Raw genomic sequence first — 16,193 nt, forward strand, 5'->3', positions numbered from 1 at the left:
AGGTGTTTCTTTATCAAATGCAATAGAAATAGTACTTCAAATCCAGAATTTTCTGAGTGCTATCTCCAGGCCAGGCTGGCTACATTATAGACACCAGCCTGCAGGTGTTTTCATGTGAGCATTACAGGTTGGTTTATTTATTTCTCCCCTCTACTAAGTGACATTGCTTCCAGGATGTAAACCAAGAGTGTTCTTTTTCCATAGTTTGTTCAGAGTCACCTGAATATAATCTAGTGATCTAGGGACATCAGTGTCATCATGGGATTTCAGTCTCTGATAAGCAGAGGTGAGTAAGTGGTGACTATGGCGATGGAGGTGTTACTAACTGCCTGAGTACAGGAGGGTGAGGAATGGAATGAGACAGGAGAGAGCAGGTGTCTACAAGCTCTCTGTTCTTGTCTTGACTTGGCCTTCACTAGTGGTGAGAATTTGGTACAAACTACCTAACAACTCTTCATAGCTCTGTTTGCCCATTTATAAAATGAGTATCAGTTATCACCAAGTCATGCTAGCTCGGCAGGGTGCAGTCACACAGAGCGGGCACGTCATACGTATTTGTTAAATAAATGAGTGGATGAAGATCCAGCAGGATGGCACAGGGTTAAACAAGATGATGGATTTGCAAATGCATGGGGGACAGCAAAGAATTAGTCACAAGTGCAATGATAGCATACCACTTCCAGAATCCCGAGGACACAGAGCTTCATGAAGTAGACTGAGTAGTCCCGTTAGCTTTCCACCCGTCTTCTTGGAGGATCTCAGTGTGTCTTAAAGACTAAAAGGACTTTTCCTCTGGAAAGCTAACGTACTTCTGAAATCATCAATCATTATGATTGCCTCTGGGGAGAACACTCATCTACACTAGGTTCCACAATCTCATTTCTTGTCACACCAATCAACTGTAAGTTTGTGCTAGATTAGAGCAATGCTCAGAATAAATTGGTAATATTCTTATCTTTCAACTTATCTCAGTTCTGAACTGTCCTTGCTAAAAGAAATAATTCCTTAAAACTTGTGTTCTCCATTTCAGAACAGAAGTGTTTCCATGGTTACACAAGCTGTTCTGACAGGGCAATAGATCACCATATTGGCAAGCTGCAAGCTGTATAATCAGGTGTGCTATGGGCCCTCCTTTCTTTGCATGGTTATCATGGTTTCAGCAGTTGATGCATACCCTGAAGGGTACCTTTCCACTGAGAACCAAGGAATCCCCCAGATATCCTGCTGATAGGGTAGACCTCTCCCTTGCTGTTAGCTGGTTAGGGGGGGATTTCAAAGGGAGAGGATGGTTTGGATGAGGCTTACCCAAGATGGCCTAAAAAGGTCTGAGGTTTAAGAGAATGAAAGATAAGCTGCAGATGAGAAGAAAGTATATTTGCAAAAGATATATATACAAAGGACTCTTAGTCAAACTATTCAGTGAGATTTTAAAACGTAATTGTAAGAAAACAACCCAATTATAAATGGGCCAAAGACCTTCATAGATACCTCACCAAGGAAGATGTCAAGATGGCATAGGCATACATCATATTTCATGAGGGAAGTAAAAACTCACAACAATTAGACACCACTGCACACCTACAAGAATGGCCCAAATCCAGAAGATTGATAAAATCTTCTGGAATGCTCACTCATTGCTGTGGGAATGCAAAATGGCACAGCTACTTTGGAAGACAGATTGGTGACTCCTTAGAAAATTAAATATAGGGTTAGTATATAATTCAGCAATCATACTTCTTGATGTTTACCCAAAGGAGTTATAAACTTATGTCCACACAAAAAATCTGCTCATAGGTGTTTATAGCAGCTTTACTCATAACTGCCAAAACTTAGAAGTGGCCAAGTGTTCTTCAATAGATGAATAGATAAATAAACTGTGGAACATCCTGACAGTTGAACATTATTTACTATTAAAAGGAAGTGTACTATCAAGCCATGAAAAGTCACAGAGGAAGCTTAAATGCATACTATTAAGTAAAAGAAGATGATCTGAAAAAGCTAGCTACTGTATAATTCCAACTATATGACATTTGGGCCAAGGAAACTATGGGAATAGTAAAAATATCAGTGGTTGCCAAAGGCTAGAGAGGAGGGAGGAGGAACAGGCAGGGCACAGGAGACTTTTAGGGCAGTAAAACCATGCATGTGACATTGCAATGGAGGATATGTGTCCTCATACATTTATCAAAACCCACAGAATACATAGCCCCCTGAGTGGACCTTGACATAAACTATGGATTTTGAGTGATGCTGCTGTGCCAATTCAATAGGTTCATCAACAAATGTTCCCTTTCTGGTGATAATGGAGGAGGCTGTGTATGAATGGAGCAGAAGGTATACGGGAAATTTCTGTATCTCCCTTTCAATTTTCCTATGAACCCCAAACTGCTCTAAAAAATGAAGTCTGTATTTTTAAAAAGGCCTGAGGCCCTTAAGTGTACCATTAGTCACAAAGGCTCTAGGAATACAAGTAAAGCCCTCTGGCTGCTCTTCTCAGGCTGCCTTTCTGGCAGCTTTTTCCTTCAAGTCTGTCCCTTCAAATTTATTTTAGGTTTATTTCACTTGCAAAAAAAAGATGAGATTGGAGGCTTGTGGCAGGTAGGGCTTTCCCCACCAAAGAATCAGTGATAGTGAAAATAGAAACTACAGACAGAAGAGAGGGTCTCATCACAGGCTAAGTAACCGTTGCTTACTGCACATCCTATGCTCTGCCTGCTGAAACTTCACTCAGCCAGATAGCCTACTGTCGCAGGCCTGGGTTTGCCCTTATTCTACAGCAGCAAGGACTCTTCAAGACACAGTAATCAAATGAAATCAGTGTCACCTGCATGGACTTAAGAGGATATGGTGATGGTGTGGTAGTTTAAGGTACAAGCTTCACTCTCAGATATCTGAATTATGGCATCATTGCTTATTAGCTCTGTGAGTTCCTGGCCTACAGAGCAGTGAATTTCTCTGAGTAATTGAGAAGATAATACACTCGAAGCAATTCAGTGCCTGATTATATACCTATAATGCCATTGATAAAACTGTGACCTTCACATCAGGACAATCTTACAGGTCTCTGAGTGCAATGTAACTGCTAGAATGGTATGCGAAATCATGATTTGAAAGCCAGAATGACATAGAGATTTTTTAATAAAATTGGGAATTTTACTATTTAGAATGGATTGATTTAACATTAATGTTTAATGTGACTTAACTAGAAAAGTATTTAGTAAATCGCAAGTGTTAAAAATAGTATCCAAGTCAACAGAAACAATGAACAAGTGATGTGTCTCATTATAATCAGAAGGATGTTTATACTTCTCTAAATCTGAGATTTATATAGTGGGCTGAATGGAATCTGTTTTTCTCAGAGAGAAAGAAGAAGCTTAGTTCTGAGAACACAGTCCCTGACAGAATTTACATTTTTAAGCAAGGTAATGCACACTTTTCTTCTTAGAAGCTTATTATGTTGTTTAAAATGCATAACTTAGGAATAATAAATCAGAAGAACTATGCCAAATAATACCACCAAATTCTCATGTAGATTTCCTTCCAATGAACAGAACTAAAAATATACACAAATACACTCAAACAACCCAGGCTTCATTGGGTTCTTTTGGAATTTTTTAAAAACTTATTTTATATTTAACCCATATGCCTCTCATGTGACTTTCCTTTTTATGGAAATGCAAGCTCTGTTTCAGGCATTTGGAAGAAACTGGATTTGTGATGATAAGGGAAGGAAGTATTTAATAGTTCCATTCTGAATCATGCTTAAAAATTACTTAAAAAGTCTTATGGCCCAAACTCTTCCTAAAAGAGCCCTATAGGTTCAGAAAAAAGGAATGTGGGGCTAAATTAAGCAAAGCATACAGTGAATAATTTTTTCATACATTTTGAAATAATGCATTAGCTTTCATAATGGTGAATATCATTACCAAATAACCAAATTATGAAATACAAACTTTAATTCAAGATTCAGGACCAAGGAACTAGTTAATATTTGCTTGTAATAGTTAAAAGTGAAACAAGCTGGCGAATGACATTCATTCTAAGAGATAATGAAGAAAGTTAGAAATACGGGCTGTTCATTGCTAGGGAGAGGAAACAGAAGAAGAGGACAATTTGAACAGGAAAACCTTTTCTTCTCTTTTTAAGATGGAAACGAAGGGTCCAGAACAGCTATTCCAAAAGCAGGTGGGCTAGTGATGGGGGAGCAATGGGAGTCAGGCAGGTGTCTTCAATCTCCAGTACTCTTGGTTGTCAGATGTCTGCCGTGGAGAGTCTGTGCCACTTGGATGAAACAGCTTGCCTTTGTTGTGTGGGTTCTGCCTCCTCTGCCCAGCACACATAGGTGTGCCCAAAACAGCCAGTTCTAGTCCTCCTATCCCCTGTCGGTTCCCTAGCTTCTGAGAACAGACCAAAGAAGTGGGAGGCTGAGAGCAAGCTGGGAAACAAACAGGGAATGATGGATTCTTGTTCATCTACTTATATGAGAATGTAACACTCGTTCACTGAACATACCATAACTGAGCCTCTTTTGGAGACACCAGAAAGATGAAGGATGACAAGGTTATGGAAAAGTCCTGCTGATTGGTTGTGGCTGTCTAAATCTGAGTTGTTAATACAGAGTGAGAAATATCCCAAGGCTCATTATGAGCAACAGGCCACAGGTTAGTCAGAGCCAGGCTCTGAAAGGACTTCATTTCAGAAGTTGATTTTTCTTACATTTTCCCTATGATTGTTTTCCAGGTGTTTCTACATTTCTGTAGCTCAGTAGACTTCAATAAAGGTTTGGTAGAAAAGCAAATATGTAGCTGGGTTCATCAAAAATTGTTGGGGGCCTTGTAAATAAGCAACTCTCTCAGCTCAGAAGCAGCCAGTTCAAATGAGTAGCTTCAGGAGTTAAGCTAAGCCATTGGCCAATGATACATATATTAATTACAAGCAGTCATTATTTCTTTCATACGAAGTAGCAATTCTCTAGTGGCACAGTGAGAAATCTCCTAACTCTGCATGAGAGGGCTCGTAACCAAGGTAACCATCACAGGATTAGGCATCACTTAAGAAATTAATTAAGGCATAGTTGTTTAAGATATAACCCAAAGTATGTTTTATTTCCCACTTTGTTGGTCTTATCTGCTAATAACTCTCACTGTTCTTTAAAAGTTATAACATCACAAAAATAGCCTGAACAACCTTGGGTATTATTACTTTTTAATTACCTACACTTGTTCCACAAATGTGGCAGTGTTGAAGAACCACCATATTCTTTAAAAAGATAGTGGCCCCATATGGTAGAGATACTTTCTTACAGAAGCCCCAGTCTTTCTAGTTTCTCCAGAAACCACCTGATTTGGTTGGAAGTTTAAACAAATAAACAAAATAATACCTAGCTATAAAATCCATTTAAAAAAGCACAATAAAAGAGACCATCTCCCTCTAGTCCCAAGAGCTCAGTGACTTTTGGGAGACCCAATGGGATCCAACCCCTCTCTTGATTCTTACCCAAGCGCCATCCTCTTTCACATACTTTACAGAACATAAATTATGACAATTAAAAAACAAAAGAATGAGAATGTGAAATTTTAACCAGGAACCACAAGGCCCATCCATGTAGAAATAATTGTGCAGAGAATAGCACCACCTCAAAAATCAATCCGGCTGCTGCCTCTCCTTGGCCAAAAATTAATTTGGCCTGCTGGCTGGCAATGAGGGTGACAAGCGTGGCAGACTCTCCACGGATGTTGTGCATGGCTGGCACCAGATAAGGACAGAAAAAGCAGTGTAAACTTTCTGCAAATTAACACTACTCAGTTGATGCCACTTTTTATTCTTTTCCTCTGTGCCTAGCTATTCATGCTAGAGGAATAAAAGACATGAAAAACAAACAGAGTCATTGTTTTAACTCTTTGACAGGAGAGAGATTGGCTTTTGTTTTTGTGGGAACACGCGTACACACACACACACACACACACACACACACACACACGAATTTGACCAATCCTGTTCTTCCAAAAACCACTTCCAATTTCCCTACAGTGTCTGCCCCTCCCCACAGTGCTGCCAAGAGCTAGCTGCTGTCATAGATTGAGCTGCAGCCTTCTTGCTCCCCATGGCCCACAGAACCAGTGTTCTGTGTGTCTCCGGAATCAAGGGAAAGAAAATAAATTGCTAGAAAAGGTGAACAATGCAAACAAGTAACAGAGCCTAATTTTTAGTCCTGGGAATTCCTTTAAATCTAAAAACTAAATTCTGAGATCTTGAGGAGGAAACCATATCAGTTCTTTCAAAACTATCTCAGAGCATCTCATCTTCTTCTGGTCTGGCTGATAACTGATATTACAGAATTTATACACTGCAGGATTTGTGGCTTTGCAGCAGACCACAAAGCCTGGGAGACATTAAGCACCATTGTCAACCAAACAAGCCAGGAGGCGCATAACCTTGGGAGAACAGCCTTTGTGCTTAAAGCTCTGAGTTCCTGGAGGTTATTAAACGTGGTTGCTAGCACCACTTGAAGTCCAAATTAAGAGAAAAAAAAGAAAGATAAAGCAGCTCTGGAGAGGGGCACCCCATTCATGGAATTTTTTTTTTTTTTAGAGAGAGAGAGAGAGAGAGCTGGAGGATTCTGGGAAGCCCCTCAAATTCTACATATCCATGCATTCATTTTTTCTGGAGAGAATGTCTATAGCTTCTAGAAGATTCTCAAGGAAAACACTGACCCTTGTTAGGGCTCACAATTCCCAGACCCCGAGGAAGTCCTCACTGATAGCTGAAAAATATTTTGTAACTATATAATAAAATAGATGGCATTTTACCCTCAGGAAAAAGAGTCGTAATACTATCATTGGTCTCTATCACGTGGCTTAAATTACAAATTATCTTTCAAGTTCCATACACATATTACACATGAAGGTTATAAAAGGGGTTTCACCTCTGAAGCATCAAAAGACACATTTTGCTGCATCGTTAATTTGGTACAGAAGCAAGATGCTACTCAAATACTAATTAATTAAGGGTTGACTAAATAGTTTTGTTTCTTTCCCTGAAATTTATAAGAACTTTTTTGAGGGAGATTTAAGCTTAAATTGCTCTTAAAACAAAACCCCAAAAATCAGAAAGGGAATGCCTTGATCCAGTCAGAGATCCATGTCAATTTTGTCTTTTAGAGGTCAATATTGGGGTTCCAAGCCTGAATGCAAAAGGCTATGGAACACACGTAAGTGCAGCAGCAGTAGTACAAGATGCGGTCACACAGCAGTGGGCACAGCCCATGACCCAATTTATGGACAGAATCTAGCCCTCTCCTGTAAAGATGCTTTCAGAGAAAACAGTTGGACTGAACTCTTTCATGTTCCTTGAAAGGCCCTGGTACCTGCCCCCCAAACTGCTACCAAGAAGGCATTTCTGCTCAAAAGTGAGAGAGGCCAGAGTAACTTACCAGAAGCAGGTGGTTGGTCACTGGGGGTGCTTCCAGATCCCCTGGCTGAGCCTGGAAGTCTTCCATCAGCCCCATCCTTGGGGTGGCTGCCCCCCTCTGTCCCTCCAGCCACTCCTTCAGGGGGAAGCCCCATGCTGTGGGCACACTGGGGCAATGGTCCCCGTTTCAGGGAACCCATAGTGGGTTCATGGTCTTCCCTGGGAGGGCCCCCACAGCCTGTGCAGCCCTCTGCTGAGTCAGAGCTGGCCGCCCAGCCCCTTTCTACTTCTTTTTGTAAGCATTTTTCAGAATTCACAGGGATCCAGTCAGTCCTGCCTGGGGGCTCCGTGGAGTTACAGCTTTCTGAATCCTCTATGCTCTCGGTCCCTGTGAAGCACTGACTCAAACTGTCATTCTCCCCCACCTCCAGAGGCTCCGGGAAAGGGGGTGTAGATTTGCTTCCAGGTTGGGTCAGGAGCAGGGAAGAGTCTGGGGGTGGTGAGCGCCGGTCCACGTACTCATCTTCCGTGGGAATCTGCCTGAAGGGGTCCCCCTCGGCCTGCACCTCGCTGACCAGTGAGAACATCCCAGCATCTTCGTGGGGTGCACAAGGCCTGCCTCCTGCACAAGTACCCCCACGGACACCAGCACCATCCGGAAAGCACATGTCTTCTGGGACCATCTTCTCCTCCACCGTCAGCAGTAAGGCACCTTCACGCCCTTCCCGCTCACTGGAGGCTGCAGGGAGAGTGCAGCTGTCCCTCGAGGTCTCCTGTGGGTCACATTGAGAAGGCAGAGGCAGAATACCCCAAGTTACTGTAACACAGTCAGCTAAGCACTGCTGAAGACAGTGTTTATACTAATTATTTCCACCACAGCAAGTACAGGTGGCACATTGTCTGCGGCACTTAAATTGTGCTGTTTAAAATTACAGAGTGTGGGAGAAGCAGACAATGTCACACAACCAGAAACAATGGATCTTACCGCATTTCAAACAAATGGCACATTCACACCTATGCAAGGAAAGATCTCACCCAAATAACGTCTGAACACAGTATTTTGATAATATACTCTCAATCAAATAGGCAAAAATAATAACAACACGAAACCAAACTGCAACCAAAGATGGATCTCCAGTTAGTAGCTCTGTGTTTTGCTGGGGTATGGTTTACTAATTCTGGAACTCCTTTTTTTGTGTTCTAGAATAAGGCAAATTAGTCAAATCTTGAGAATAACATTGCTAGAGAATGGAAGATTCAAATAGGAAAGGTGATGATGAAAACGAATCCTGTGATGTTGGGACTGGAATTGGAGAAATGAGTATAAGGCTAATACAGTTTTAAATCTAAGAGAACAGATCTAAAGGACAAAAGGGAATAATTAGTGGAATTTTAATATCAAATGTGGATGGGAAAACAGTATTTTACTATGTTAAATTTCTTGGTTTTGATATATGTACTATGTTCATATTTGAGAAGGTCCTTTTACTTAAGAAATATATACCATGAATATTAAGGATATAGAAATACTTCATTTCCATTCAAGGAAAACATGCATATGCAATCATGTTTACACAGAGAGAGAGAAAGCAAAGACTAAAGCAATGTGATGAAACCTAAGCAATTGGTTAGTCTAGGTATTGGGAATAAGAATGCTTGCTGCAATCCTTCACTATTTTTCTATAATTTTGCAATTATGTCTAAATAAAAGGTCACCAAAATAACTACAGAATAAAGGAAAGTTATAGCTCATTGCTTCTAAGAATCTGTACTAGAAAATCAAGATTAGCACTAAAAAAATAACATTTACACAGAGACAACATAAGTGGAAGGGGCAGGGCTGGTAGTATGAAACAAGATGAAAAACAGGCATTGAGAATAAGACTGGAAGAATAAGTTAACACTTGGGCCCTGCTTATTTAGAAGGGATCTGTCCTGGGATTTGAGGTTTGACATCCTACATAGAAGTGCCTATTTAGTGATGGGGCAGAGTAGCTGACAAATTATAGTTCTATTAGTCTAATAGTAGGAAGTGCTTTAAAAAGGTATTTAAAGTCTTTTAACTTTACCTTATTTCCACCTAGACGGCCACAAGCATCATTCACCCAGTGCCACAAATTAGCTAGAAAAACAAAGCAAGGGTAAGGGCTTTATATTATAATTTCCTATTTCTTTTTTAAGTAAATGTTATTTGTATATTTAAGCTATACAACTTTATGTTATAGGATAACCAGAAGTAGTAAAATAGTTGCCATAATGAAACAAATGAAACTATCCCTTATGTACATAGTTACTCATTTGTGAATGTATATAGCAAGAGAAGCTAAAATCAACTCACTTAGCAAAGGTTCTCAACACAGTAAAATTCTCTTCTCTAGACTTGTTTACCCTTCGTACCTGCTACTTTGCATCCTTTGCCATACATCTCCCTATTTCCTTTCCCCCTGCCCCTGCTAACCTGCTATTTTATTCTCTACCTCTGTATATTTGATTTTTCCCCCTTTTTCTTTTGATTCCACAATGCTTTTCTTTCTGTGTCAGGCTAAACCACCTGGGTCTGGGGGTACAGTTTAGTGTAGAGCACTTGCCTCATTTGTGCAAGGTCCTGGGTTTGATCTCCAGCTAAGGAAATAAATAAGTAAATAAACTCATTTCAGTACTATGAAGTCATTTTACTCCTATTAAAAACAGAACTTCCTGCTTTATGTAAAGCAAAACGTGACCCATTAATGCTCCACTGAGTACCTGTGGGCACACCTGGGGCTGGAGGAGCACTGTCAGACTATAGACATTCTCATTTCCTTAACAACTTTTCTTTGACTATGAAAGACCAGGCTAGGCACAGTAGGGGGACACTGTATCAGTGCCTAGGACACCGATTCTCCCATAAATTAGCTTAGATATATGTGTAATAAAAGTGAGGTGCGTGCTGGAGAGCAAAGGGCCTAAAACATTTTCCACTGTACCATCTTGCTTCTAAGAAGAAACAAGAGTATGTTCTGTGGCATATATAAGTGATAATCTCTCTATTAACTTTTATAAAAGAAAAGTGATGAATCTAAAAAGTGAAATCTATGAATTAACAAATAATCTGTGGAGCCAGGTGTGGTGGTACACACCTGTAATCCCAGCACTGGGAGACTGAGGCAGGAAGATCATGATTTACCTAGTGAGTTCAATGTCAACCTCAGATACATAGTAAGACTATGTCTCAAAACAATGACAATAAAAACCTATGAATTTATATAATGCAAAGATAAAATTTTAGTTTACTTCTAGTGAATATTCAATGTTGCATTCACCATAAAGATTAAAGTCAGGAGTTGTCAATTGTTCATTGGAAGATAATCATGGCTCATTAATAATACCTAATGACATCACACATACTCAGGAATGATGCTAAGCAGTGAATACGCATCACCTTCACGCTACGCAGTCTATTATGTGATAGTTGATATAGCTTCATGAAGCCTCAGTTTCATCATCAGAAAATGGGAAAGTGTCTACCTCACAGTGCTGTTGGGAAGATGTATTTAATACACCTAAAATGCATATGGCCATGTCAGTTATTGCTACCACCACAACCACCACCATCATCATTTTAATTTCTATTCGATAATTTTGGAATTTTGGCAAAATTCCAAAAGGACAATAGGAATCAGTACTACCAAGCACAATGGGTACTGAAAAGACTTGTCCACAGAGGTCATAACCATCCATAGCTACCATGATCATCTCTCCCATGGACAACTGCAACGCCTTCCTAGCTGGTGTCCATGCACCTACTCTTACTACAAACCCCCAATTTTTTCTACACTAAAGCCAGAGAGCTGTCCTTGCTTTCCTTCACTAAAGATAAGGAGCAAACTCCTTAACCACCCTGCGGGCTGTGACATCTGGCTCATCATACTCTGGTTCCCTGACTTTCAGCCCCAGGTGCATGAGCCTCTTTCAGTCCTCCAGCTCACTCTGCATTGTCTTGCAATGCTCTCAGTGTGGAATGCTCATGATCTTCCTTGGTTCCCTTTGGGCTAGTTAATTCCAGCCATCTTTCTACCTGTTTCCTCCTCTGGGAGGCCCCGGCTAACCGCCAAGGCTGATGCTCTGCCACTGGCTACCTGATACTTGACACCTTCCCTTTTAGTCTTCAGCTTCATTCTGGGAACCTAAAGCTGATCTTGTGCACTAGCGTATCTCCACCAGGAGGTCTTTGGCTGTGTCTGTGGGGCTCAGTGCTGAGGCCCCAGTGCCACGCCAGTCCCTAGTAGCTAATAATATACACAGGTGGAATGAATGAATGAGGAGAAATCTAGCAGCAGTCCTAATTTGTAATGAAGAAATTGACAGGCCTATTGTTTTTCTCAATAAGACATGGCAAGAAACTATTATTAAAGGAAACAACTAAGGAATAAAATACCTGGAAGTCTGTCTGTCTCACATAAACATGACAGTTCAAAATGGTCCTCATCATATGGCCGTGCCACCCTGGGAAGCATCCAAACCCCTAGGTATGACTTTATTAGGGAAATGAAGGTGTATCACTTCCCAGGCTACCTGGGAAGCATTTCTGCTGTTTCATTTGTCTCTCTGTCTCTCTCTTTATCTTTCTCTGTGCTGGAGATGGAACCCAGGGCCTTGCAAATACTAGGCAAGTGCTCAACCTCTGAGCTATATCTCCAGCCCTTGTTTTTGTTGTTGGTTGGTTGATTTTTGTTGTTGTTTGTTTTGAGCCAGGATCTCACTAAGTAGTTCAGGTTGGCCTTGAACTTGCTATGTAACCCAGGCTGGCCCTGTATCTCCGATCCTCCTGCCTCTGCCTCCTGAGTGCTGGGACTCCAGGTGTGTGCCCTCACACCCAACTCCTTTTCTCTTTTTAAAAATAGCTTTTAATTCCCTCAGTACTGAAAAGACTCTTTAAAACCGCTCTCTGCTTAACAATTGCATCTTCAATCACCATTTTTCCTCTTTAAGTTTCTGACTTCCCAGTGTTATATTAGGCAATGCAATGTTAATAGAAATAGCAAGATGCGTGTGCTTCATGGAGTCTGTGGACATGATGAAAAACTGACCAAATCCTAGCAGGGCAGAGGTGGATGATATAAGCAACAGAGCAAGTGGAATGGAAGAAGATGTGAAATGACAGGTTCTTCAGAACAGAATGACTTGAGTATTAGAAGGTGAAGAAATATCTTGAGCAAACCTAACAAAGGCTTGAATCCTTTCATTAAAATCACACTGCTTTTGGCTTTCCAGTCTGAAAGTCAGACATGATGTAATATTTAGAGACACTATTGAGTAATTTTTGCAGAAAAATTACTTCCCAAGCAAGAAACACTTGATTATCCATTCTAAGAATGAACACTTAAATTTTACTGAATATAAAATAAATGATTTTCATAATTTTAGATTCATGTTTCAAAATAACCCCCCCAATAAAACTTTCCCTACTCTACCCCTTACCTGGACATTTTGTCTTAAATGGGTACATTAAAAATGAATACATTCTAGGATAATTGCACCCCTCTGTGTATCTGATTCTGCACAATCTATACAACTTAGACACAGAGCTGATAAGGCATCAGTTTCCCAAATGCTGGAATATTCTCATTTGCATGTACAAACAGGCACAATGTTAGGAGTTTCTGGGTTTTTTTGCTAGAGAACAATTAATCAGATATAAAAAATGTTTTACCTGAAAGTGTAGCCACCGCAAGGCACTTATTTAAGATAGCCAGTGGATGGTCTACTTATCTTCCAAAGCATTTCTCTAGAAATGTATCTTTTTGAAGATTACTTTTCAAACACTGCCATAGACCCATACCTGTGAGTGCTTTCCCTTTCTTCCTATAGTAAATGCCGAAGATGACAGCAGCAACCAGTGCCACGGATGTAAAGAGAAGCAGAATGACCAAACTAGGCAGGAAAACATGGGTTTCTGCATTGAAAGAAAAATGAGAAATACGGTATTAAAGATTACATCATTTTACTAAATTAAAAAACAAAAAACCTGTAAATCCCACTGTGGGTCTGGGATAACAGAACTAGGAGGGTCCCCACCGCTGCTGACTATGTCTGTCAGACAGTGCTCACGTTCCAAAGGGTGGACTCAGACTGGGCAATGTAGGCCGGCCCTGCACACTCTGGCTTCCCTTCATGTGAGCCAGCCTGGGACAATGATTACAACTCTAGAACAACTCTAATCATATTTACCACGACATCTGCTCCCTCTCTGCTGGCCCCCAGAACCCCTCACTCTCTCTAGGTGGATGGCCTCAGCAGGCAGAAGGAACCCCTAGCACATCTCTATCCAAATACCAACATGGCTTCAGGGGTTTCCTGGCCATGAGAACAGAACCACAGCCACCCTGGGAAGTATATCTACTCTTTCATCTATGACATAGTATGGCCTGAATCATTTTCTTTATCCCTCCTCAGTCACTTGATTTCTAAAACCCTTGCTTTCCTGGACTACCACCTTTCCTCTTTCTCTCTTTAAAATAATAACCTTTAATCCCCTTCAGTTATTTTTAATGCCATTTTCAAAATGGTCTTTTAAAAACTCTTCTCTGATTGTGTGATTCTGTATCCAGATCCTTTAATGCCCTTCTGTTTTCCAAAATATCAAATCTAAATGCTTGATTTTCTTGGTCCCAGCCTGTTAATCTAGTAGCCTGTGGCTCAAGCCCTCTCGCTACTTCTGGTCTCTTCCAAGATTTGGACTCACTTCACACTAACCCACTCACCTGGACTAGCCAGCTGCCTCCATTAACCAGCAACTTTCTGTCAGTCTTTGAAATTGTACTTAAAAGTTAATGCCATCTACAAAATGTTCCATGAATAATGACAGCTAGATTCCAACAAGTTGCAATCTCTGGTTGATGACAAAAACCTCCCCATAGAAATCACCCTCCCATGTCTGGTATTGTTTCCAACTTTCTTTCGTTTGTACATTATTAGTTATTCCCAATCCAATGGAAAAAATTATCGGCTTGCCTAGCACATGCGAGGTTCTAGCAAACAAACAAATCAAATAAACAATATGTGGAATTAAAATACTGAGAGAAATGAAATACTGAGCTGACCATGGATTGGGATGAAATGAAAAGGCACAGAGGAAGCCCTGCAGATGCAGCATGGGATTCTGGAAAGAAACAGACGGCCTACCACACTGGGGCACATTTTCCACCCAACAGGCTCTACTTCATCATACCCTCGGCCGGAGTTCTACGTGCACTGCACACCACATCTTTTTTCTCTGTCCCTCCATGTGCCTCCATCTTTCCAAGGTTGCTACAGCTGTGGAGGGGAAAGTAGTTAAGTGCTGTGGCTTAATATTCTTGTATAAACAAGCAGATGAACACCAGGCTCTACTGCAGTAATTTTTAATAGGAATATACTGGGAGCAAGCAATAAAAGGACCCAGGGATTCCACTACAGACATCTCACGAAAGTGTGTCACAGTATATACAGATTGAGTATTCCTAACTCAAAAACCTAACATCCAAAATATTTCAAAATCTGAAACTTTTTGAGCACTGACATGACATCATGATTAGAAAATCCTATGCTACAAAACTTTGTTCACTCATAAAAATATTGTATAAATTAAAAATGTTGTGTAAACTACCTCCAGGCTATGTATATAAGGTATATATGAAACAAACATAAATGAATTTTGTGTTTAAACTCGGGTTCCCTCCCTAAGATACCTCATTGTGTATATGAAAATATTCTAAAATCTATAAAAAGTCTGAAATCCAAAACATTTCTGGTCCCCAGCATTTTGGACAGGGGATATTCCAAATGTGTCTATGAGATCATTCATTATAAAATTATTCATTATTGCAAGAGTCTAGGAATAACCTATATGGCTATCATTAGAGAACTTATTAAATAACTTGTGATACATTTCCACAATGAAATATTATGCAACTGTAAAAATCCACAAAGATCAGGTGAGCAAATATAGAAACAGCTTCAAGAAATATTACATAAAAAAAAAATCCAAGGTGTTTACAATGTGCAAACATTTAAATAGAGACTTCTATATGTACATATAACACAACACACACACACACACACACATCTCCAGGTGAATAAGTAACAACGTCAAGAAGTTGGGAAAAGCAGGAAGGGTAAGTGAATGGTAAGAAATGTCATAAATCAGGCTAGGGATGTAGCTAAGCGGTAGGGGGTGTGCTCAGCATGCTTGAGGTTCCATCCCCAGCACACACCACACACACACTCAACCAAATAAGGTTACAGAAAGGGTAGCTACGAGTACGAGTCATAGACTACTGCATCTAAGAAGCATCATAAAGTTCCTGTCATACATTAGGTTGAACAACTGGTTTGATTGGCTTATTTTCCCCACACTGAATCAACAGACTTTTTCCATGAGGAAGATAATGGAGGGACTCAGCCTGTTTTCCACCAAGAAGAAGACAGTGGAGGTTGAGTTATTTAAAAAACCAACAAACTCTCTTGGCTCATTATTGTTACTTACTTGGTCCAGGGTTTGCATTTGTCTATGGAAGAAAAGGTATCTGAGAAGTAGCCTACAGGGCAAATCTTGCACACCGTGTCTGTGTTGAGCTGCACTGTCAAAAAAATCAACAAAAATGACAAACAAAAAGCAAGCAAAGATACTTAGAGATCGGCCAGGATGGTGTTCTAGAGGCTGTCTGCTTCTTGTCTCCCCCATACCTTCCCCATAGCTTGTGTCTGATGGCTTCAGCTCCCTCAGGCTTGGGCCTAGGAAGCAGTTCTAATGCCAGCAGTGA

At 40.5% G+C, this 16,193-nt stretch overlaps 1 protein-coding gene across 2 annotated transcripts in view; it reads right to left on the reverse strand.

Moving 5' to 3' along the window:
• Window positions 1-16,193, reverse strand: part of Tnfrsf11a (TNF receptor superfamily member 11a) — a 50,976-nt gene that overhangs the window by 4,859 nt on the left and 29,924 nt on the right. Inside the window, exons 5-9 of one of the 2 annotated variants that reach the window (XM_074069682.1) lie at window positions 15,917-16,005; window positions 14,621-14,706; window positions 13,232-13,345; window positions 9,480-9,532; window positions 7,433-8,183 (exon numbers count right to left, since the gene is read on the reverse strand). In XM_074069682.1, coding sequence (XP_073925783.1) covers window positions 7,433-8,183; window positions 9,480-9,532; window positions 13,232-13,345; window positions 14,621-14,706; window positions 15,917-16,005 — 1,093 coding nt within the window. Of the gene's footprint in view, window positions 1-7,432; window positions 8,184-9,479; window positions 9,533-13,231; window positions 13,346-14,620; window positions 14,707-15,916; window positions 16,011-16,193 lie in introns of both variants that reach the window. The other variant, XM_074069681.1, reaches the window with a different exon arrangement.

This window comes from Castor canadensis, chromosome 4 (genome assembly GCF_047511655.1).
Source record: "Castor canadensis chromosome 4, mCasCan1.hap1v2, whole genome shotgun sequence".
Lineage (NCBI taxonomy): Eukaryota > Metazoa > Chordata > Mammalia > Rodentia > Castoridae > Castor > Castor canadensis.